General features: G+C 52.6%; 2 protein-coding genes across 5 annotated transcripts in view; one reads left to right on the top strand and one right to left on the bottom strand.

The window, feature by feature from the left end:
• LTBP2 (latent transforming growth factor beta binding protein 2) overlaps window positions 1-20,575 on the top strand; it is a 105,521-nt gene extending 84,946 nt beyond the window's left edge. Inside the window, exons 18-36 of one of the 4 annotated variants that reach the window (XM_040477707.1) lie at window positions 1,289-1,408; window positions 6,658-6,777; window positions 7,857-7,979; window positions 8,212-8,337; window positions 8,781-8,906; window positions 9,663-9,785; window positions 9,887-10,012; window positions 10,416-10,538; window positions 11,236-11,367; window positions 11,655-11,780; window positions 12,351-12,494; window positions 13,556-13,747; window positions 13,868-13,951; window positions 14,645-14,773; window positions 15,102-15,239; window positions 15,328-15,495; window positions 15,803-16,084; window positions 17,067-17,216; window positions 17,667-20,575. In XM_040477707.1, the coding sequence (XP_040333641.1) occupies window positions 1,289-1,408; window positions 6,658-6,777; window positions 7,857-7,979; window positions 8,212-8,337; window positions 8,781-8,906; window positions 9,663-9,785; window positions 9,887-10,012; window positions 10,416-10,538; window positions 11,236-11,367; window positions 11,655-11,780; window positions 12,351-12,494; window positions 13,556-13,747; window positions 13,868-13,951; window positions 14,645-14,773; window positions 15,102-15,239; window positions 15,328-15,495; window positions 15,803-16,084; window positions 17,067-17,216; window positions 17,667-17,812 (2,678 nt within the window). In that variant the 3' untranslated portion in view covers window positions 17,813-20,575. Of the gene's footprint in view, window positions 1-1,288; window positions 1,409-6,657; window positions 6,778-7,856; window positions 7,980-8,211; window positions 8,338-8,780; window positions 8,907-9,662; window positions 9,786-9,886; window positions 10,013-10,415; window positions 10,539-11,235; window positions 11,368-11,654; window positions 11,781-12,350; window positions 12,495-13,555; window positions 13,748-13,867; window positions 13,952-14,644; window positions 14,774-15,101; window positions 15,240-15,327; window positions 15,496-15,802; window positions 16,085-17,066; window positions 17,217-17,666 lie in introns of those variants that run through there. The other 3 variants (XM_040477709.1, XM_040477708.1, XM_040477710.1) reach the window with 3 other exon arrangements.
• A 2,817-nt stretch (window positions 20,576-23,392) lies between these two features.
• ISCA2 (iron-sulfur cluster assembly 2) overlaps window positions 23,393-23,718 on the bottom strand; it is a 2,301-nt gene continuing 1,975 nt past the window's right edge. Inside the window, exon 4 of the mRNA XM_040477705.1 lies at window positions 23,393-23,718. This exon is cut by the window's right edge and continues 734 nt beyond it. The gene's annotated coding sequence lies outside the window, so the exon portion shown is untranslated.

Here is a 23,718-nt window from a genome sequence, read left to right as displayed (position 1 = left end):
TGCTGGACATTCGGGACATTCAGATAATAAGAGCCGTTCTCAGCAGTCGGAGAGAAAAAAGCAAGTAAATGAACAGTCACTATAGTGGCTGAGTCCTAGGGGAACCCTGGGGAGGGACATATGGGGTGGAGGGGAGAGGTCAGCCTCACCTGAGAGACGAGTAGGAGGCAGCCAAGCTAGTGGGCAGGAAGCCACTCCGGACAAGCAAGCAGGACATGCCCAAGTTCAGGAGCAGGTCCTGTGTGGCTGAGGCTAGGAGGCAGGAACCAAGGTGGGAGAAGCAGACGGGGCCAGATCATGAAAGATCTCACATGCCAGGCCTAGGAGATCAGATGTTATAGGGTAGGTTTAATGCTAGAATAATAATAGCTAACATTTCTTCGGCGCTTACCCTGTGCCAGGCAGGCACTGTGCTAGGCCCTTCGCTTGGATTATCTCTTTTGATCTGCGTAGGGACCCCATGAAATGTTTGAACCAGTGCTGGGGGCCGGGGGGCAAAAGTAAATCCTCCATTGATTTGACTGTGGGGACAAGGAATGGGGAGGGGCCAGAGCAACCTTGAGTGGGTCAGTTGAACCAGTCCTTGAAATGGAGGTGGGACACTGCTGACCATTGAGGCAAAGAAAGATGCTCCAAGTGGAGACATTTGTACGAACAAAGGTTTGGTGGCTGACCAGTAGGGACCAGCAAACACAGCAAGGCTGAGGCCGAGCGGCAGAGGCCTTGTGAGCCATAATGAAGCATCAGGGAACCCCAGTAGGGATTTAAGCAGGGGAGTCGCATGAGCAGGGTCAGACTTTTGAGCCACTGTGGGGCACCGGTATGCTTTGGGACAGTGGAATAAACCACTTCAGTAGATTCACGGCTACCTAAGATGCTCTCTTTCTGGCTGTTTAATCCCTAACCTTTGAGAAGGCCCTTAAGAACTCTAGGATCAGACCTCTGGAGGATGCATTGGGGTTCATGGGGGGGTGCTTTATTGGCCTCCTCGGATCACGCCATATGGATGGCCGCGTGACCTCAAGACCAGCCTTTGCCTCAGGGTGGGAAGACAGCTTTGAGGGTTCCCAAGGGCCTTGGGAGAAAGGAACTCAGGAATTTGCAGGGGCCTGAGCTAGATCAGTCTCAGAGCTGGCATAGGAGCCCCCCCACCAATCACAGCTGCAGCAAGGATGCCTTTTCCTGCCTGGGCCTCAGCACGGGCATCCTTGTCCTGGGCCTCTGAAGGGATGCCCCGGGACCCCTGCAGGGCTGACGCCAACCCAGGACTTGTTTCGTGTGTTCACAGACATAGACGAGTGTGAGCAGCCAGGGGTGTGCAGCGGCGGACAATGCACCAATACAGAGGGTTCGTACGACTGCCAGTGTGACCAGGGCTACATCATGGTCAGGAAGGGACACTGTCAAGGTAAGAAATGGGATGAGGGAGGGCAGGTGGCCTCCCTACCCATCTCTTGGCCCCTCCCCAGGCGCTGGCTACCCCCACCTCCCCTTCCAGCTTCTCTCCGACTGGGCCCCTTGATGTTGAGCCCACTCTAATGGACAGAGATCTGTCTGGGAATTCTTGAGGCTTTCCATCCCCTTCAATGATATTTTGGCATCCTGTCTGCCCCCCAAAGCAGGGGAGCACAGCAACTTTACACACATGAGACCCCGGGAACATCCCTCCGTACACCTCTTCCCCTGGCCTTGAGTCACACTGCTCTCCTATATGACGGAGGAGAAGCCGGTCTCTCTGGGAGGTGCTTGCGGCCTCAGCCATGACCGACTTGCTAAAGCTTGTTAGGCCATGAGCTCCTCAGGGCTGGACCATATCTTTAGATGACCCCTGTGCACACACCTGATAGATGTCCCGCATTGGACAAACGTTAGCAAATGCTAGCTGAATGAGTAAATGAATGAAGAATGATTGATGGAGCCCCAGTCCTTGCTCCCTTTCCCAGGCCCTGCCAAGAGGTGGCTGTGACATTGCCAATCAGTCTCCCCACAGACTGGCTTGGAGCTGCCACTATCACAGCAGCTCCTGGCAACTCTCCCACTACCGCCTCCTGGCCAGGCTGGGGTGGCAAATGCTCGAAAGAGGCCTGGGTTGTGTGCGAAGAGTGGTGGAGACAGGAATGAATGAGGGTAAATCAAGGCTCTCTCTGGAAAGAAATCCTGTCCTGGATCTGAGGTTAGGACCAGACACCTCTCAGCCTCCAGGTTCTTCCTGGCCAGGACTTGCCTGATTGCACAGGGTCCTGGAGGTGAGGGATGGGCTTTTATGCCTTATGATGGGAGGGTGTGCCTTCCCAGTGCCATTAGCAGGGAAGCTAGGCCCGGGGTCCTAGAAGGTCTTAGCAAAGGGGAGACATGGCTGGGGGTGTAGGGCAGTCTGCCCCCCCCCCAGGGTGTCACCTTCTCCTCTCAATGCCTCCCTCTTGGTGATTTCCCTTTCATACTCTGGACTACACATGATCAAAGCCAGAATGGCCTCTCTTTGTCCTCATAAGCATGATGGAGGCACACAGCCTGGCATTTTCCAGGAGAATGGAGAGTTGATGAGGGCCTACTATGTGCCAGGAGGTGTCCTAGTACTTGACAGATTACCTCATTCAAGCATCACAACAATACATTTAAAAATTTTTTTTAATTTTTTTTTTTTTTTTTTGAGAGAAAGAGAGAAGGACAGAGTACAAGCAGGGGAGGGGCAGAGAGAGAGGGAGACACAGAATCTGAAGCAGGCTCCAGGCTCCAAGCTGTCAGCACAGAGCCCAACACAGGGCTCGAACCCATGAACCATGAGATCATGACCTGAGCTGAAGTCGGACATTTAACTGACTGAGCCACCCAGGCGCCCCAGACAACATTACAGATGTGACATTAGACTTTATTAAAAAGAAAAGCAAACCCAAAGGAGATGAACCAAGAAAATACCAGGACATTAAAAAGATCAGATTTATACAAACCAGTCCATGTTAAGGGCATAGGCTCTGTAGAGACAGGCCTGGGTTTGACTCTTGTCTTGACATCTGAAAATGGAAACCATAATGCCCATCTCGGAGGTTCTTGTGAGGATCAAATAAGCTAACACGTACAACAAGACTTTCAGTGAATACGGGGGAGTGTTTCCATCTGAAAGCCCCGTTCTTTTTTCACCTCTAGACACCCCTCACACTGCAGTCCACGCCTCCAGATTGTCCCCTTCCCTTCCGGAAAAGTTCCGGAGGGAACTTTTTCCGGAGGAAAAGTTCCAGACACACACCTCAACTGGGAGGTCAGGCTGAGTTCCTGGCCCAGGCCAGACATTCAGTCTGCTGAAAGAAAGGCTGATGTAGCCTGCACACTTCTCCAGGTTTCCATCAGTAACCACAGACCCAGCCATCACCCTGGGAGCCCAGTCAATTTCCTCCCCCTCTTTCTTCTCACTCCAACTGAGAAACCACTCTCTCCACTTAAACTCAAAGTCTCTGGTGGAAGGCCTGTGTGCTCTGGGCAGCAGCCCATCCAAAGTCTCAATGGCATTTCCGTCATACCAGAAACTCTGGGTTCCCACAGAAAGGGGTTGGATCCCCTTGCAGACTGCCTGGGCTTTGCTGTGCCCCAACCACATCCCAGGTCTCCTGCGCTTCTGGCCCCTGACTGAGCACGCTCCCCCTCCCACCCTGTGCTCTCACAAGGAGCGGAGATGGGCAACCTCACATTTCCTCATGCAAAGAATAAAGCCCTGGTTAGGGAAGATCCAGGACCCCAACTTGTACAGACAAGTTGGCAAGCTGGTCCCTGGGGTGCCTGTTTCCCTGGGTCCCCTGGGGTCTCTTCAGAACCTCATACCAATAAGGTGTGACATTTTAGTCACGTGGTCTCATTCTTGCCCCCAACTACCAAGGTATTAGAACCCAGCAAAATATACGATAATTTTAGATTTAAATTCAAACCCTAGACTAGGGAGAAAAATCCAGCTCTAGTCCACATACCAAGGGATCGATGGAACAGCTTCAAGATATCTGGTGACATTAGAGCCTTTGCCCTTAACACGGACTGGTCAGAAGTGGAATCTACTTCATCCGGAATCTTTCTCTGGCTCCTTTTGATGGGCTTGGCAGATGGCTCTGTTACATGCACTCCCATTTGGGAGAGCCTTTCCTTGGCTCATGGGGTGACTAAGGGCTGCTTTGATCTTCTGCCTTCCCTCTCCCACTTGCTGACAGACCTCTCACATACAATAATCGTGGCTGGGGCTCTGATCTGAGGAAAGAAGCCAGCAGTGGTGTGCCGGGCTAGAGTATGTTATGCTACGTTAACAAGTGACCCCGGCCCTCATGACTTAGAACACAGCAAAGTTTGCATCTGATCAGTGCTACATGCTCATCGTGGGTCAGCTGGGGATCCTGCCTCATGTTTCTTCACTCTAGAACTAGCCTAAAGGGATAGCCAGCATCTTGAATGCGGCCAGTCTCCATGGAAGAAAGGAAGAGTTGCTCACAGTTATGCCTTGGTCCATAAATTATATGCGTCATAGCTCATCAGCCAGCACGAGTGCCCTGGTCTGACCCAAAGAACCGGGAGGCACGGGACGCCTGGGTGACCCAGTCAGTTAAGCATCTGACTCTTGATGTTGGCTCAGGTCATGATCTCACAGTCCGTGAGTTCAAGCCCCGTGTCAGGCTCTGCACTGATAGCACAGGGCCTGCTTGGGATTCTCTTTCTCTCCCTTTCTCTCTCTCTCTGCCCGTCTCCCACTTGCGTTGCATGCACACATACACACTCTCTCTCTCTGTCTCAAAATAAATAAACTTGAGAGAGAGAGAGAGAGAGAGAGAGAGAGAGAACCAGGAAACACAAGCCTACCTGGCCCAGCAAGGGGAAAGCTGGAATATTTAATGAACAGCATCAATACCAGGAGTCTCCTAATGCCCAGTAGAGGACACTTTGTGCGACACCTCCACAGATATGCCCAGAACATTTGGGGCAGGACAGGCATCAGGGCTCTTTGCTCCTGGTAAATGTAATCTCCTTCTTACACTACCTGATCCCTGTAGGAGAGATGCAAAGGTTTCATTTTTTCTCAGTGTGGTCTTAGAAAAGGGTCCTCACCTCTGTCTCTTTATCTCCCGAAGCAATGATCACTTATCGTTCCCAATGGCTTTGCCCATCCTTCTTCTGGTACCTCAGCTAAGGCCGCAGGCCATGGAGCTGGCTGCTCTCTAATGAGCAGCCAAAGTTGGTGGTCCTAGATCCTTCAATCCCCCTCTTCTGTCTCATTCTCTTCAATTCTGTCTTTACAGAGATCCTTAGAATAGGTTAGCCCAGTGTCACCACAACCCAACCAAGAGCTGTTGGCTACCCTCTTTCTAGAGACGAACCTTATCTCATTGTCCCCAAGATTGCCTTGGGGGCCGGGGTATTTCCTTGCAGATACCCAGCTGAACAACCGCCTGCCCTCTGTATACCTTCCTCTTCTGGACCCTCAGGGTGAAGTTTTGGCCTTGAGAGGGCCCAGGTGCCCTGGGATAGAGGGCTTTGATGTGGCCCGACTTCTGCAGACCAAACAACGTCAGAGGAGACTTATTTTCACTCTCCGCTTCAGGGGCCATATCGTGTTCTGTAACAGCTGCTGGCTTTCGTCCCTTTGCAGAGAGCCTGCGTTCTGACCCTTGGCCCTGCCGCCTGCATTTCCTCCATGGGTGCTGAGCAGATCTTCCTCTTGGGCAGTAGGTCTTCTGCATCTGCATAAGCTGGTGGACTTCCTCCAGGAGAATGACAGTTCCCGATCTAGGAAGAGTAGATCCTCTTGTTTCCTCTGGAGCTCAGTCAATCTGTCTGTCACTAACAGTGGCTGGCAGCCTCACCCTTGAGCCCGAGGCACATACTGCCTTCCTGCAGTCCCAACCCAGAGTTCAGTCCCTGTGTTATGACCTCCCGAAGTCCGCCCAAGTCCCCTGTGTGCCTTGAATGAGGACTTCTGGGTATGTCAGGTCGTATCAGGAAGAACCCTGCCTGCAGCCCCCCGGGAGCAAGATCTCTGTCCTCCTCCTCGCTGCCCCAGGCTCATCCTTTCGGACTCTCTCCCGGATCTCACCAGAGTGGGCATGGGCAGCCCTACGTGGCTCTCACCTGGAACAAAAGTCTCTCCGGCCAAGAAGCCTTGCCAGCCTCCACCCTTGACTCTGCATCAGCCTCAGGGCTGGTCTTGGTCACATCCGAGATTGGGGGTCCTCCTCGGTCCCCATTTCCTGCTGCAGGGGAGCCCATTTTGCCCTCATTGCCCAGCGACCTGTTCTGGGGTCTCCGGGACCTGCCATACCAAGCACGTACAGTCCCAGTAACGTAAAGGAACAGGATTCACCAAGGCAGATACGAAGTCCCTTCCCAACAGGCCAGCTCATGGAGTAGAGCTCTCCCACCCTCCCACAGCTGTGGTGACCATGGCCTCTTGCCCCACCCAGGGAGTCTCCCTTTCTAAAGTTCTTCTGTCTCTTTTGTCCAGGACAGTGGGTGGGAGGCGAAGCTGGGAACACCAGACAGGACTCACTTTTTCCTAGTTTCCATCTGTACAGAAACTGGCATCCCTCCCTCTCCCCCACCAAGGGCAGGGTCAAGGATTTGCTTCCTCTCAGACCTACCCATGTGCTGTGGTTCCCAGCGATGACCAAGGGTGGAGGTGTTATTTTGCAGATATCAACGAATGCCGTCACCCTGGCACCTGCCCGGATGGGAGATGCGTCAACTCCCCCGGCTCCTACACTTGCCTAGCCTGCGAGGAGGGCTACAGGGGCCAGAGCGGGAGCTGTGTAGGTGAGGGCTGCTTGCCAAGGCAGTGAGAGGGCTGTTTGGCCTTGGGACCTCTGGTTGAGCCCACACACAGGGAGGGAAGGAGATGGGCAGGGGGAAGTGGCTTGGAGGCCATTGTCCTCCATGACCTGGCTGGGTTCCCACATGATGTTGGCCATGAGATGGGTGTGCTTCAATTACTGGTGTTCTGCCCTCTGAATCAGCTTGTGTGGGGGCCCCTTTGGTTCCTTGACCATATCCATCCAGGAGCTATAGCCCAAGGTCCCAGAAGCTTCTGGGGCTGGATCCTGCTCGGTAGAGTGAGTTGCCAAGAATCTTAGGAAGAGGGTGGCTCTGGTGGTGTGAGCTGGCAGCCGAGTCCTCCCGGGGAGGAGGGCCTTCTGCTTTTCTGCATCTCAACAGCAATGTCTAAACAGCAACACCTAACTCAACAGTGGGTGTGCTTCTCCCTCCAGAGGAGGCTGCGTGTCAGCTGTAGGAAGAGTGTTCTTTCCCCTCAGTCCCTGCAGGAAGAAAGGCCCAGGGTTCAGAAGGCCAGGAGGGACTGAATTGTGAATAGATGCTTTGAGGCTCTGGAGAGGGCAGGCATTTCCCAGGCCCTTGAGACGCCGGTCAGCCAGCCAGGCATAGATCGGCCTGTCTCTGCATTGCCCACTCACCTATTGAAGCTGGTTGTTGGGCTGGGAACATGGAATCATACCAGTTTGGTTGGCAAGTAGGAGGTCAGAAGGGTTCAGAGCCACTGTAAGGTGAGTCACGGGTCTTGGACATTTCATTCCAGGTGTCCTCAGATGGGCCAAACCAGCCCCAGGGCTGGGGAACCTGGCCTCCTTTTCTAGGACACGCAAAGTGCTGTGTGTTACCAGATAGAGCTGCAGCGGGCCCAGGCGGGAAGGGCACCCTGCCCTGAACTAGGTGGGTGGGGCCAGGAGCAGGAACAACCTGATGGCCTTCCCAGGGTGGCCTGTGGCCCCTCAGAATGCTGATTCCCTGGCCTCATAACTGAGATGCTCTAAGCCTGACAATGGGGACCACACGAAGGAGAGGAGGCCAACCTGCCATCTTGGACTTCTCTTCCACAGATGTAAATGAATGTCTGACCCCTGGGGTCTGCGCCCATGGAAAGTGCATCAACCTGGAGGGCTCCTTTAGATGCTCTTGTGAGCCGGGCTATGAGGTCACCTCAGATGAGAAGGGCTGCCAAGGTACATAGATGCTGAAGCACCCTTCCTCCATGCAAATCCACCCGCAGCTCCTTCCCTCTGCACACCCACTGCTGATCCAGCCGTCGTCCCACATCCCTAATCATGCGGACCCAACCACACATCCTGCCAAGTCCCATCCTTCCCCCTGCCCACCGCCCACCTGTCAGTTCCGTCCGTCCTGCCACGTCTGTCCTGCAGAGGGTCCCACACAGAACCCAATGGCCTGTTTCAGATGTCGACGAGTGTGCCAGCCGGGCCTCGTGCCCCACGGGCCTCTGCCTCAACACTGAGGGCTCCTTCACCTGCTCCGCCTGCGAGAGTGGGTACTGGGTGAATGAAGACGGCACTGCCTGTGAAGGTAAACCCAGGGAGGGGCTGGCAGAGGGGGACCAGGAATATAGGCTTTCTTACCCCCCAAAGAACACTCCGTTTGTCCCCCAGCTTTGGGCTGATGCTCAGGGTCTCCAAGCTAGCCTAGAGGACCTTATCAATGGACTTGGCCCCAAGGGGAGCATCTATTGTCATCATCCCCAAGTTTGGAGGCGAGGATAGAAGGAAAAAAAGGGAGTCGCGGAGACAGGAGGGAAGCTGACGGTAGAGCTGCCCCCAGAGCGTTCTGGGGAGAGGGTGCCAGGGTTGCCCTATAGAAGGCCCCCAGCTTGGGCCTGCCTCTCCCCACGGGCCCCAAGACAGTCCTATAAGCTCCGAGAAGGAGACCACGTGTGTGGGAAGCTTCCTGCCCTGACAGGTAGAGGGAGCTCTCCCGAGCCCACAGGGTGACTGGCTGGCTGTCTGCCCCAGACCTAGACGAGTGCGCCTTTCCGGGAGTCTGCCCCTCGGGAGTCTGCACCAACACCGCCGGCTCCTTCTCCTGCAGGGACTGTGAGGAGGGTTACCGGCCCAGCCCCCTGGGCCACACCTGCGAAGGTGAGAGCCCCCTTCCCCTGCCACCGCGAGGGAGGGGAGCACAGATGGGGCGCAGGAGACCAACCCACCACCCTTAGAGAAGGGAGTGACCAGACATGGCAGGGATTGCTTCCAGGCCGGGGGCCCTTCTGTCTACCTTGGACTGGCTAGCTGGGGACACCTATTCTCACCCCTCCCTCAACAGGAGTTGGAAAGGTGACTACACATCTGGGTTTAGGGGCCAATGAGCCACTGGATCACAAGCTTCAGGGGAGTCTGGTCCACGTGCAGCTTCGTGGGTTCTTTGTAAGGGTGGGGGCTGGGACCATATTTTGGGAAACATCGGCCTGTACCAGGCAATCTGTAGGCCCGCTTAAAGAACCTAGTTCCTGTGACCTTCTTAGCTTCTCTGTATATTTCTTTCATTTATCTCTCATTTGTTTTCCCATTGCTTCTCAGAAAAGTCTAAGCCATCTCAGCCATGGTCAGGGCAGTGGGTTTGGCCACTGTAGGCCAAGGCCGCGGGGAGGGGCCAAGCATCCCCAGGGGCACTGTGTGGGCAGCTGGAGAGGCCCAGCCAAAGGCTGCTGGGCCAGGGCAACGATGGAGGGAGCTCCCCGAAGCCTCCCTCGCCAGCTGCTTTATAAGGCGATGAGGCCCCTGTGGGTCCAGACTCCTCAGGCAGGGGACTGGTCCTCTGGAGACCTCCCTGTTGGTTCCTGTCCTGGTGGGGGTGGTGCTGCCACGGGCTGCCTTCCCCCCTGTGTGACCCTGCAGATGTGGATGAGTGTAAAGACTTCCAGAGCAGCTGCCTGGGAGGCGAGTGCAAGAACACGGCTGGCTCCTATCAGTGCCTCTGTCCTACGGGCTTCCAGCTGGCCAATGGCACCACGTGTGAGGGTGAGTGGCTCCCTATCCCCAGCGGGAACCGTGGACAATGAGTGGGGCGGGGGAGGGGGCAACATGCCTGGGCGACACCGCTGCCTACCTTCTCCTTGCAGATGTGGACGAGTGCGTGGGAGAGGAGTACTGTGCACCCCGCGGCGAGTGCCTCAACAGCCACGGGTCCTTCTTCTGTCTCTGTGCACCGGGCTTCGCCAGCGCCGAGGGGGGCACCAGCTGCCAGGGTGAGAAGCCAGCTGGGCCATGTCTGCTTGCCAGCAGCAGGGGGCGCTGGAGGCTCTGTCTAGACTACTGAAATCAAGTGCTCCTGGCCCCACCCGGGGATGGGAGGCGGGAGGCTGAGTGATGACAGGGAGACAGCTTTCAGGAAGGCACTCAACAGGGCCTCTCCATGGTATCTACGACAGGCATGTGCCCTTTGAATCCTTTGGGTGTCACCCTTCTGTCCTTGGTAGTGTCCCAGTTCTGGGGCTCCTCCCCCCAGCCTGGCCTCTGGCCTCTAGCTCCAGACTCTTCCTCAGATCTTCTAGCCCTTTCCTAACCTGAGGCACTCTCTGGCTCTCCTGTGGACTACTTAGGGCCCCAGGGACCCATGGCTGGGCCTGCTGACAGATGTCTCTATTCTAGATGTGGACGAATGTGCAGTCACAGACCGGTGTCTGGGAGGACACTGTGTCAACACCGAGGGCTCCTTCAACTGTCTGTGTGAAACCGGCTTCCAGCCCTCCCCAGAGAGCGGGGAGTGTGTGGGTAAGGTCGCCAACGGGGAGTGGACAGGGCTCTGCCCCATGTCCGCCCACCTCCACCCCTGCCTGGTCCTCAGCTCCCTGGGACTAGGAACTGCAGCTTCCAGAAAGCAGAGCACTTTCCACAGATTAATCATCCAATGGAGAATGCATTTATTGACTGTCCGCTGACTCCGGACGTATCCGAGGATGACAAAATAAAGACAATCAGGATCCTTGTGCTAGCAGAGCACACAATCTAGTTTTTAAAGCCAAACTGATTCAATAGACATTTATTAAACCCCTGCTAGGTTCAATGTCTTTTGCTAGGACAAAGTAGACAGTTATGGACAATCTTCAAATTGAGCAAGGGAGACAGATACGAAGACAATTTTCAGTAAATACGCTTTGGTGCAGACTTATATAAAAAGAAGCATAAAGTACTCTGCCGTAGGGAGAAGGGGGTGAGGGAAAAAATATGTCACAGAAGGCTAAGAGCTCAGTGCGTTCCTAAACAGCATATAGTTTTCTACCTAGACCCTCATCCTGCCGGGTCAGGAGAAATGATCCTGAACTTAATGTTTTGGGGGTGGGTTGAGCACAGTCATTTGCAGCGGATCAAGGACCCCAAAGGTTGTGGGGCATGACCTTGTAATGCCAAAACGGTGGGGCCAAAGCAGTGACCTGCCCACTTCCGCCCCCTCTCTTGGCTCTGGGGACAGATATTGACGAGTGTAAGGACCACGGCGACTCGGTATGTGGGGCCTGGAGGTGTGAGAACAGCCCTGGCTCCTACCGCTGTGTCCTAGCCTGCCAGCCTGGCTTCCACATGGCTCCGACTGGAGACTGCATTGGTGAGTAGGAATGGGGAGTCGGAGGCAGGAGGGCTGAGGACACCTATTTTCACGTATCCAGCTAGAAACTGCTTTCGCCTGAGGACATTGTGTTGGCAGCTGTTGGAAGTTTGCGTATTTTCCAAACAGCAGGGCTTACACAAAAATTTAAGAGGAACGTCAATGTTAGAGTGTTCTTGTCCTGTGTTTAGAAGTTACTTTTTACAGACATTGGTGTCAATAGTCCAAGTATTCCCAGCAAACAGAGCAAGAGTGCACCCTACACCCTAGTCCCCACTGTCCCACAGACATAGACGAGTGTGCCAACGACACCATGTGTGGGAGCCACGGCTTCTGCGACAACACTGACGGCTCCTTCCGCTGCCTCTGTGACCAGGGCTTCGAGACTTCGTCCTCTGGCTGGGAATGTGTTGGTGAGAAGCCTGCAGGCTAGCCAGGCTCCGGGCCCGGGAAGGGGAGGCCCTTGGGCCCATCTCCACAGATTTTGGCTGTCCTGGAGAGAGGCCCTAGGGCCCTCCTCCTGAAGGGCTCGAGGTCACACGCCTCCACAATAGGTCCTCATAGAGTGGGCAAGGGAGGAGGATTTCAGCTCTACCCTACAGCAGGCAGGGGGACCAGGTTGGCAGCAGAAACGTGGCCATGTTCTACCAGCAGGGGGAGCAAGCATATCAGCGAAGGCGCACCACCCTTCCCCAGAGACCTCTGGGTCTCGAGAGGCACATTTGGAGAACGTGCCCGGAGGGAGGAACCCTTCCTCTTTGTCCGTTTAGTGACCCTTTCCTGCCACCCTTCGCCTCTCTCCCTTCCCACGCCCTCTGTTCATCGGTCCCTCCTTCCTGCTAGCTCCCTTCTGCTCTTCTCCCAAGACCTAGTCTGTTTCTTTTGAGGGGATGGATGAGGATCTGCCCCCTGGGCTGCGGGCAGAGGGGCAGGGGCACAGGCTGCGTCTTCTCCACCCACAAGCCCATCCTCGTGCCTGGCAGACGTGAACGAGTGTGAGCTCATGCTGGCGGTGTGTGGGGCGGCGCTCTGTGAGAATGTGGAGGGCTCTTTCCTGTGCCTCTGTGCCAGTGACCTGGAGGAGTACGACGCTCAGGAGGGGCACTGCCGCCCACGGGTGGCTGGAGGTGAGCGTGCCCCATACTCTACCCAGTCGTTGCGAATGACCACTCTGCGGCTTACAAAGCACTTCAACTGCGGCAGCTACTGACAAGGAGCCCGGGCCAGGCCCGGGCAGTGTGGGCAGGGGCACCACTTAGGAATGCAGTGTGGCAGGGCAAGGAGTACAGCAAATGTCAAGACGAGAGCGGGGGGGGGGGGGGGCGCTGTCCCCGGCCAGGGAATGTCTGGGAGGCTCGGGAAGCTCTGATGCCAACTGAAGGTGCCCAGGGATCTCAGACTGAGCCTCACAGGGGTCCCAGGGCACGTTTGGTGAGGGAGGCCTTGAAGCTAAGCCTCACTCTCTCCTGTCCACTCCACTCTTGAGCTGCCGGGTCCAGCCTGTCACCCCAGGCTGGATTAGGACTCAGCTGGCCTCCTCTGACTTGGGGAAAAGAAGACAGGACCTGGAGGGGCACCCGGGTGGCTCAGTTGGTTGAGCGTCCGACTTCAGCTCAGGTCACGATCTCGTGGTCTGTGAGTTCGAGCCCCGCGTTGGGCTCTGGGCTGATGGCTCAGAGCCTGGAGCCTGCTTCCGATTCTGTGTCTCCCTCTCTCTGCCCCTCCCCCGTTCATGCTCTGTCTCTGTCTCAAAAATAAATAAATGTTAAAAAAAAATTACTAAAAAAAAAAGAAAACAGGACCCGGAACAGGGAAGGTGGGAGGGGCTGGGGTATAGTGTGAGCTGAGGAATGGGGGAGGGCTGCCTCTATGGTTATGCCAAGGACCGGGGGCACCCCCTATAGTGGGGGATAGCAGGGGATAGCAGAAGAACAGGGGTCTGGGCCACTTAACAGCTGGTGGCTGCGGTAAGTCACCTAGTTTTTCTAAACCTTAACTGCCTCATCCGTGAGAAGGAGGTGACAATGTAAAGTTGTTGAAATCATCAAGCACGATAATACAGGTAAAAGCATGTTGTACACTGGGAAGTGCTATTATATAAACATAAAATTTTGAAAATAAATTCAAAGCCTAGGGTGCCCTAGAGAGCCACGGACAGACAGTAATAAAGGGCATCCCTCACACACAGGTCAGAGTATTCCTGAGGCCCCGCCAGGGGACCACCCCCCGGGCCCCACCCGCATGGAGTGCTACTCTGGGCAGAATGACCAGCTGCCCTGCTCCAGCCTTCTGGGCCGGAACACCACACAGGCCGAGTGCTGCTGCACTCAGGGTGCCAGCTGGGGAGACGCCTGTGACCTCTGCCCAGCTGAGGACTCAGGTAAGGCCCCCAAGGGTCCCAAATCCTCAGTGTCAGCTCTGCAGGGTGACCCTGGAAGAAGGGGAGAGAAGATGGGGGCAGAGCCCTTCTGTCTCTAAGCTTGGATGCCTCCTTGCACAGTGGAATTCAGCGAGATCTGCCCTAGTGGTAAAGGCTACATCCCTGTGGACGGAGCCTGGATGTTTGGACAGACCACGTACACAGGTAACCTCCCTAGAGACCCTCCTCCCCAGACTCCACTCACCTGAGCGGGCCCGGCCTGGTCCTCCGGGAGGGTCCCCAGGGAAGCTCTGCATGAAGCCCCAGCCTCCCAGGTGACTCCCCTGGTTCCCGTCCTGGGGCTGACTACCTACGGATGTGTAGCTGAAGTTCTGACCTGAGCTCCCTCTGCTCCTCTGAGGCCGAACCCTCCGGAATAAACTATGACGCCTTGACTAACCCAGTCCTGGGGCATAGGGACAGAGTGGGAAGTACTGCTATACCGAGGCAGTTGCCTATCTCCCTGGCCTCACTTAGAAAGCCAGAAACTTTGGGGGAACCCACACTCAAAGTGGGTAGTTCAGGCATGAGCCCTTCCGCATCCTAATCCTGAAGCCGGAGAAGGAAATCACAGAAACAGAAGCAGCTTTCCTTAAGTGCTTGCGACATGCCAAGTGCTATTGAAGCACCTACGTATATTAACCTCTTAATCTTCGTAACAATTGTGAGAGATTGAGTAACAGCATCCACATATTTTTAGGTAGGAAACTGAGGCAAGGAGACCTGAACAAGTTGCCCAAAGTCACCTGACTGGCAAGTGGCAGCGCCAGGACCCAAACCCAGCAGGTCTGGCTTTGGAGCCCTTAGGATCACGTTCTGCTTCGTACTGCTTCTCACCTCGGCTCCGCCCTCCCGCAGATGCGGACGAGTGCGTGATGTTCGGGCCTGGGCTCTGCCGGAACGGCCGGTGCCTCAACACGGTGCCTGGCTACATCTGCCTGTGCCATCCCGGCTACCACTACAACGCCGTCCACAGGAAGTGTGAGGGTGAGGACACACACCACCCCTCCCCACCCCCGCGCCCACAGCCGAATGCTCTCCCAGCCCCCACCAGCCAGCCCCATTCTTGCTGGGAGCTCCCACTGCAGCAGACAGGTCTGAGGTGAGGGGAGCTGGACACCTGTTGGAAAGGCATCCCTGGGGAGGGCCCCCCCTCCCCAGACTGGACTGGGTCGGGAGGGGGGGGGCAGGGGGAAGCAGGGTGCCACCTCTTCATTGTCAGTTACAAGAAAACCCCCTTCCACGAAGGCGGTCCGTGGGCAAGCCGCCTTGGTACTGCCCCCCACATCCCCCTTCCGTCTTTCTGCCACCACAGATCATGACGAGTGCCAGGACATGGTCTGCGAGAACGGTGAGTGTGTGAACACTGAAGGCTCTTTCCACTGCTTCTGCAGCCCCCCGCTCACCCTGGACCTCGGCCAGCAGCGCTGCGTGAACAGCACCGGCGGCACGGGTCAGTAGGCCTGGAGTGGCGGGGCAGCGGTGGGGAGACTGAATCTGGGCCGGGAGGGATCACGTGCCCCTGTGCGCTGTGCCACCAGAGGACCTGCCTGACCACGACATCCACATGGACATCTGCTGGAAAAGAGTCACCAATTATGTGTGCAGCCAACCCCTGCACGGGCGCCGCACCACCTACACAGAATGCTGCTGTCAGGATGGCGAGGCCTGGAGCCAGCAGTGTGCCCTGTGCCCCCCCAGGAGCTCTGGTGAGAAGGGTGACCCGTGCCTGCCTGGGGGGGGGGGGGGAGGGAGGGGCCCCAGGGAAGGAAATGCCCTCACCTGGGAAGGAGGGATTTAGGAGTAGAGCAATCAGAGTGTGGCCATCTTCCATCTCTATTGTCTGGGGACAGAGTGGGGGAGGGGCTGGGGTGACGAGGAGAGCACTGTCAGGAACTCCCAGAGGACACCAGTCCCAGCATGCTCCCTCTCCCCGGGGAAATGAGCCTGGGAACCACACTCCAGGCTTTAGCTATCAAGAGCCTGGCAGCATCCTCTCTCCCTCCTCCCTGACAGAGGTCTACGCTCAGCTGTGCAACGTGGCCCGGATCGAAGCCGAGCGGGAGGCTGGAGTCCACTTCCGGCCAGGCTATGAGTACGGCCCCGGGCCCGAGGACCTGCATTACAGCCTCTACGGCCCAGACGGGGCCCCCTTCTACAACTACCTGGGTCCCGAGGACACCGTCCCAGAGCCACCCTTCCCCAACACAGCCAGCCGCCCAGGGGACCACCTACCAGTTCTTGAGCCCCCCCTGCAGCCCTCAGAACTCCAGCCCCACTACGTGGCCAGCCACCCAGGTCTGTGTTGCTGCAAAAATGGGGAAGCGGCGGGCACCAAAATGGTTTCACTGCCATCTCCTCTACCTACTAATCGCTGCCAGCGGGGTGAGGCCCGGGGAGGGAAAAGACCCAGCCAGCCGTCTCACAGGTCACTCAAGGGACAACTCCAAATGCCTGGGTCAGACCCAAACAACTCTGATGAGCCAAAGAGGTACAGGACAGGACACCATCCCAACCTCAAAAACTTCCCTGTGGGGGTTGAGAGAGCAAGAGAAAGCAGGTACACTCCGGTCCGTCTCTCTCCCTCCATACCACCCACAGTGTGCAGAATAACCTGGTCTACAGGCTCACACTCGTGACCTGAAATGTGCATTCAGGATTTCTAATCACTTTAGAGGCCCACTGTGGTGACCCGGTTTGTAAGTGGCAAGGACCCCAGCATATAGGACTTGAATTCTAATGAAGAAGTCAGGCCTGGCACCTGTGCAACGGATGTGGTAGCTGCCCCAGGCACAGGCCACTGTACCAGACAAAGGCTTCACGGGGACCAGGGATACGGTCTTTCTCAGGGGTGGGGACCTGCTTAAAGAGGAGAGGGTTAAGCAGATCCCTAAGTTTTGCTTCGTGTTGGGTGAGGGTAATCCCCTTTTGCTGCCAATCTCCTCCCCACAAAAACCATCTAAAGATTTTAACCACCACCAACCACAAAACCAACACTATATAGACACCCACCTGCTCGGGAACCCTGGCACTATGAGAGCAAGGAGTCTCAACCTTCCCGGAACTAATATTTAAAGTACCGTAGGTCTCCGCCACCATAAAGTAATGACACATAATTATCTCTTAAGGGTAGTGCCTTTTGTTTTAGCATCTCTGTGAGAGTTTTAGACCCTCCCAACCCTGACCTTAGGATTCCAAAAGGAGCAACCTTCATAGTGGAGGGTGAGGCTCCCAAGGCTGGGTGCAAGGCCTCAGCTTCCTTCTGACTCCCTCCTACCAGAGCACCAGGCCGGCTTCGAAGGGCTTCAGGCAGAGGAATGCGGCATCCTGAACGGCTGTGAGAACGGCCGCTGTGTGCGAGTGAGGGAGGGCTACACCTGTGACTGCTTTGAGGGCTTCCAGCTGGACATGGCCCACATGGCCTGCGTGGGTAAGTTGTGATGTGAGTGGCCCAGGGAGCAGGATGGCCCTGATGGCTCCAGGTGGAAAGGTCAGACTGGCCCACCGCTCACTGAGGAATACAAGGCTGAACTTGAGAGTGGAACATACACTGCTGCCCCCTAGTGGGGCTGTCTGGAACCAGGCCAAGTGGTGAGAGCACCAAAGGAAGGTCTCCTGTTGTGTACAGAAAGCCCTTTCCAGGGAGGTTCCTAGAGAGAAGAAAGGCAGGGACAAAAGAGCATGGTCACTGTCCAGGGGCACAGGATGGGTTCACTACCACCTGCTTTGTGTCTCTGACTTGCCTAGTTTGGGGCAATGACCTCAGCTCCTGGCTGCCACATGTAGGATTCCACTGCAGGGCAGGGGCTGGTGCTTAGTGACCACAACAGCAGAGGCACCTGGGTTCCCCACAGCTCTCTCTTCCTTCCCTTCCTCTTAGATATCAATGAGTGTGACGACTTGAACGGGCCTGCTGCGCTCTGTGCTCACGGTCACTGCGAGAACACCGAGGGCTCCTACCGCTGCCATTGCTCCCCAGGTTATGTGGCCGAGGCCGGCCCCCCACACTGTACCTCCAAGGAATAGCAGTGAGGGCTCAGTGTGGGCAGCTACCTGGAAATGGGCCCAGGCCACACAGGCAGGGACCTCGAGAAGGCTTTCCTAGCTGGGAAGACACCATGAAGAAGCAGGCAGAAGGCCCTGCAGCCCAGCTCCCAGCCAGCCCCGCCTGCTTTTCATCTCTCCCAGCTTAGGCTCTGGCTGAGCTTCTGTCACTGCCTTCATGCTGCCGTGCCCTTGCTTGGCTCAAACACCACCAAATGCTTTAATGCTTCAGCCACTGGCCATGAGGACCAGTCTGCCCTTTGTCCTGGCCTTGCTATGGATGCTTCCTAAAGGATGGCCCTCATCCACCCCCTCAAGCTGTGCAAACACGCAAGGTCACTCGGACTCACATTGCAGATACCCTTTCCCAGCCATGATCCACAGGACATCCTGATGACTCCACAACTGGGTCAGAGGTCACATCTGCCCAGGGATGGTCCTTCAGTATCTCTTGAGCAAAAAAGGATTGGGGGGGGGGGGGGTTTGGGGAGTGACTCCAAGGCCGCCTCCAGAGAACCAACACTTCACTCAGCCAATCCGGTCTGGGCCAGATTTTGCCACAGCTCCATCCAATAGCAGTTCTGTGGCCCCAGGGAGGAGCAGATCAGCTCAGCTCATCTCGGAAGAGCAAGACTGATACCAGCTTGCTGAGTGTAGAGACACAAGTGAAGGGGAACAAGAAGCCTAAGAAAGCGGCAAGAGGGCAATATGAAAAATACGGGGAGTTGTTAAGAAAGGGGGAGCCAAGGCTTTCAACAAGTCCAAAGAAAACGTTCAGTAACTTCGGGTAAACACTCACCATCTACCCATGATAATTCGCGTGCACCCAGCAAAGGCTGCCACAGGACAGGGTGCCCATCTCCGAAGACCTGTATTAAATACATACTGCTTCTTACAGGAAACAAATCTCTCCTGGGTTCTCCTTTTGTGGATGCCAGTTTTGAGGTACTAAAAATAAAGGGGCCTATTTTCTAGCTTGTGAGATACAGTGTAGTCTTATTTAGGGGAAGCCAGATTTCCTATGTTGTTTCTGTATTCTCAGATGCCCCTGCCATCTTTCTTTCAAAAATGGGATGGCTGGTATCCCTCTCAGTTTACAAGTAGAGACCCACTCCAACCTTGGCCAGCCAGGAGTTTAGAACCATTGTGGAATAAAAAGATGTACATCTGGGCTTTTCTGTTTTTGTTTTTATTTCATATTAAACCAAATTTCTTTACCATGTTGGCTAAATCTAATTATTAGACATGAGGCTGTGCCTACCCTCTTGCCAACTCTACCAATAGCCTAGGAATGGGATCCAATGGAAAAGGTTCCTTCTTCTTCTGAGACAAGGAAAGCTCTGCCTTTGCATTTGTCTGATGAAAGGCAATGTAAATGAACGAGACTCCATGCGCCTGAAGACATAGGGACGAATGTCATTTTCTTAATTTAATCTGTCCTGTCCTAGCAGTTGCTCTGATTGTCAGCCATCCCATAATAACTTCCGAATGCCTGTTATGTGCCAGGCACTGTGTTGAGTGCTGGACACAAATTTCATTTAATCATCCAACAATCCTACTGACTATTTTTATTCCCAACTTACAGCTGAGGAAATTGAGACACACAAGAGTTTAAACAATTTGCCCTAGGTCACTCTACTAGCTAAGATGTTTTCAGCCAACAAAACTATATAGTTCTTACACATGTGAAAATATTCTGACCTTCTTTCATAATAAAAGAAATGTGAATTAAAACCACACTGAGATACTTTTTAAAAATTGTCAGATTGGCAAGGATCAAAACGTTTAAGACTCCTAGTCGGCAAGCATCTGATGAAAGAGGCACTCACATACACAGCTAACAGGGACAAACTGATAGAACTTCTGAAAAGGATAATATGGCAATGTCTTTCAAACTTATAAAAGCTCTTAGTCTTTGAATCTTCTAGGAATTTAACCTTCAGATATTTCTCACCAAATGTGAAACGACACACGTCAGAGGTTATTTATTATAGCATTACTTGTAAAAGATTAGAAACTATTAGTTGAAACGGAGGCCTAAAAAAGGAGGAAAAAAAAAAAAGTGGCTCTAAATGTCTTGATAAGAAATCCAAACCAGACGAAGGGGGGAAAGAAGGTCATATAACAAAGTGTAATATATGCTGCTATTTATCTAAAGAAAGGGGGAAGACAGCTGGGTATCTGCTGACCTCACCCTCGCCACTCTCCTTACGCCCCACGGTTCAGAGAACTTCTTACCACTCTTCAGTACACCTGCTGGCGCTGTGCCTCCTCTCAACCCTCGCCTTCCTGCTCACCCTTCCAGAAAAACTTCATGCACATACACGGATTTCTTTGTATCAAAACACAAAGACCACTCTATGCATGCTGTTCTGCACTTTGCTTTTTTCACTTAATCCGTATTTTCACATAAAGAGTTGTCTCGTTCTATATTGTAATTGTATGCTATTCCACTGAATGGATCAATCATAATTTGTAATCAGTCCCCTATTGACAGATGTTTCGTTTCCTATCTCTTGCTATTTATAAGTAATGCTGTAATGAATATTCTTGTATGTTATTTCACATTATATCTATGGATCATACCTGTAGGGTAAATTCTTAGAAACAACAGTGGTTTGTGGGGAGGGTGACAGGGTACATGGGTACAGGACTGGGACTTTTCACTGTATCCCCTTTTGTGTCTTTTTGAATTTTGTACCGTGTGTATTACCTTTTCAAAAAAATAAAATATTTTTAAATACAGCTGCTGGCCACAGACCACTTAAATGCTCCCTCCTTTATGTCTTTATCTGACAATTAAAGCCCCGCAATTATTGCAAAACTTCTTAAAGCAAACTTCCTTTAAACAGCCCTGCAGCATTTCTGTGGAGAAATGGAAAACAGGGATTCTGAAAGAGCAACCATGAACACCAATGCTAGACACCCAGAAAGTAGAGGAGTTTCCTGCCTTTGAGACACACATGCAAAACCGTAATTAATGTTGCACTGGACAGTGTCAGGTCCCGTCCACTACCAGCGGCACGAGACCCACTCCTGGCCAGCACTGACAGGAGGGCTACGCCAGATGATCGGTGCTGCCCACTTCTCAATACAGGATGCTCCTACCACATCAGCCCTCCATTTGAGGCTTTGTAACAGAAGCCCGAAAGAACGGGTTTCAACTCTTAAGAAGAGAAGTTAGAAAGTTCTTGGACACCTACTTCTAATCCCTTTACTTCTAAACCTGTTTTCTCCTAATCCCTTGTAATCAGTCAACATTCCCACACAAACGAAGGGTGGGTGGGACACCTACAGTGTACATACCACCAGTCACTATCAGTCATGGAACTGAAGTGTATGATTCCACAAGGTAAGATCTGGATGTTGACCCAGAGACCCCCCTCTTTTGAGCGAACACCGCAGAGCAGATTCACAACATGAAGCAGGCGCAGGGCTCCCTTGTCTTTGGTTCTTGCTAAAGCAAAGGGGGGACATGCTGCCCCAGACACTCTCTAACTTTGCATAAATAAAACCAATTCTGCAACAAATAGGGCCTTTCCCCTTGAAAGCAATGGGGGAATTAAAAAAAAAAAAAAAAAAAAAAAAAAAAAAGTCTCCCAATGGATACTAGAGGAGTGTCAAGTTTTCGTAAATGAATTTGCACAGTGAGCAAAATTTGTGAAAACACCTGCTGGTGTTTACTGCTTGCCAGAAAGAGGGCATCTGGTCAAAAAGGGCCTGCAAAAGACCCTAAACCCATTTTACTGTACTTACTATTTGTTCCAAGCCAACTGCCCACCGTCCCCTTGATGCTATCATTTCTCTATGCCCCGTGCTTTTAAAATTTCTACGTCATCCTACTCCAATGGAGGCTTCTTGTTATCACTTCAGATTTTCCCCTGAGGCTTTCTCAGTGTAATAAAGTGAGGTGATTTCTCCCAAACCCACCCTTTCTAAAACACAGAAGTCCAAATCTCCCATTAACAGCAAGTACTTCCATAAAGGCATTCAAAGATTCGGTTCCTGTCTGACTACTGCAATTTAATGATTTATTTAGCAGCTAAAGCTACCTTGCATGTGCTCGGCATGAGTTTTAAAATCACCAAATCATGGAGCACCTGGCTGGCTCAGTCAGTGTAACATGCAACTCTTGATCTCAGGGTCATGAGTTCAAGGCCCATGTTGGGTACAGGGCTTCCTTCAAAAAATAAACAAAAATAAAGTGCACTCTTTAAACAGGTTCTAATACATAAAATGTAGCGAAATCTCTTTTTAACGAGGATGGAAAAACTTAGTCTGAGCTGAAGATCTTATCAGGCCCAGGTACTGATGCATCTTTAGGTATCTAAGTAAAGCCACACAGATGCCCCTATGGTATGCTGCTCTCTGCCTCCTTCCATGGAAAACTGCCAAGAAAGCTCAGGTATCTGAGCCTCCCTTTGTTTCCTCTTTGTACTCACAATAGGCTTGCTTTCTCCAAATTCTAGGTTTTCCCACATTGAAAATATAAGTACCTAAGCTTCTGTCCCAGATACTTTTCTCTAAACTCTGCATTTCCCTTTTTAATGGTAAATTCTTTTAATGAATGACCTTAATTCCAATCCAGTCCAGAAATGCAAGTTTTGCCGTAACAAACTTTAAGGCTCTTGAGGAAAACAAGGGTTTAACCAGTAATTCTTCCATAATCAATTTGGTTGTGGTTTTCCCGACATGAGCATTAATAAATCATTTGTTATGATAGTGGTATTTCTTTTTTTAGTTGTCCATACAGTTCCAGCTCCCCCAGCCCTGTCACACACATGCCACAACTATTTCTAGATCTGTAGACTAATTAAGTGCCATACCCAAACAAGTACTTTAAAATTCATCGGAATTTTGGCTTAAAAAGCTTTCCTTGGGGCGCCTGGGTGGCTCATTCGTTCGGTTAAGCACCAGACTCTTGATTTCAGCTCAGGTCATGATCTCATGGTTCATGAGATGCAGCTGTCAGCACAGAGCCTGCTTGGGATTCTCTCTCTCCCCCTCTCTCCCCTCCCCAACTCACACTCTTTCTCTCAAAATAAATAAATAAAACTTTAAAAAAAAAAAAAAAAAAAGCTTTTCTTTCAGTGACCCTAAAATAAAGCTGCCAGGTTTACAAACAGAAATACACAATGTCCCTGACGCCTGGGTGGCTCAGTCGATTAAGCATCCAACTCTTGGTTTTGGCTTAGGTCATGATCTCACAGTTTGTGAGTTCGAGCCCCACACTGGGCTCTGCAATGTGTGTGGAGCCTCCTTGAAATTCTCTCTTCCTCTCTCTCTCTCTCTCTCTGCCCCTCCCCCTCCCCCACTCGCTCGCTCTCTCTCAAAATAAATAAACTTAAAAAAAAAAAAAACCACAGTGCCTAGTTAAATTTGAATTTCAAATAAACCACACATAATTTTTAGTATAAATATGTTTCACGAAATATTTGGGGCACATTTATACTAAAAATTATGTGTATTTTGAAATTCAAATTTAACTGGGCATCTTACATTTTATCTGGTAATCCCTAACTATCCATATCCATACCAACACAAAAACCACGTCCTGCTATGCACGAGACAAAAGACATTTTACACAATAAGTGAAGCAACATATCAGTCACTGAATGATCACAGAATCTTGAAATGTCTCTGTGAGTATGGAGTATGGGGCCTACTTTCCAAATGATTCAGGTTATCAGCGGGGGTTCGATCCAAGTTTTCTGGGTGAGCTACTGGTTTTGTAAATTTAGCAGAATGAGGAGTAAGAAAGAAAAAAGGATTTACCCTAACAAGCAGAAAGTGGAGAATGAGCTGCTTAGAAAATAAGGATGCCAAAAAAAAAAAGAAGAGGAAAAGAAAAGAAAAGAAAAGAAAAGAAAAGAAAAGAAAAGAAAAGA

The sequence above is a fragment of the Herpailurus yagouaroundi genome, unplaced genomic scaffold (genome assembly GCF_014898765.1).
Source record: "Herpailurus yagouaroundi ecotype Mexico unplaced genomic scaffold, PumYag 141, whole genome shotgun sequence".
In the NCBI taxonomy this organism is placed as follows: domain Eukaryota; kingdom Metazoa; phylum Chordata; class Mammalia; order Carnivora; family Felidae; genus Herpailurus; species Herpailurus yagouaroundi.
The sequence above is the reverse complement of the archived record's forward strand: the minus strand, read 5'-3'. Positions and strand labels throughout refer to the sequence as shown.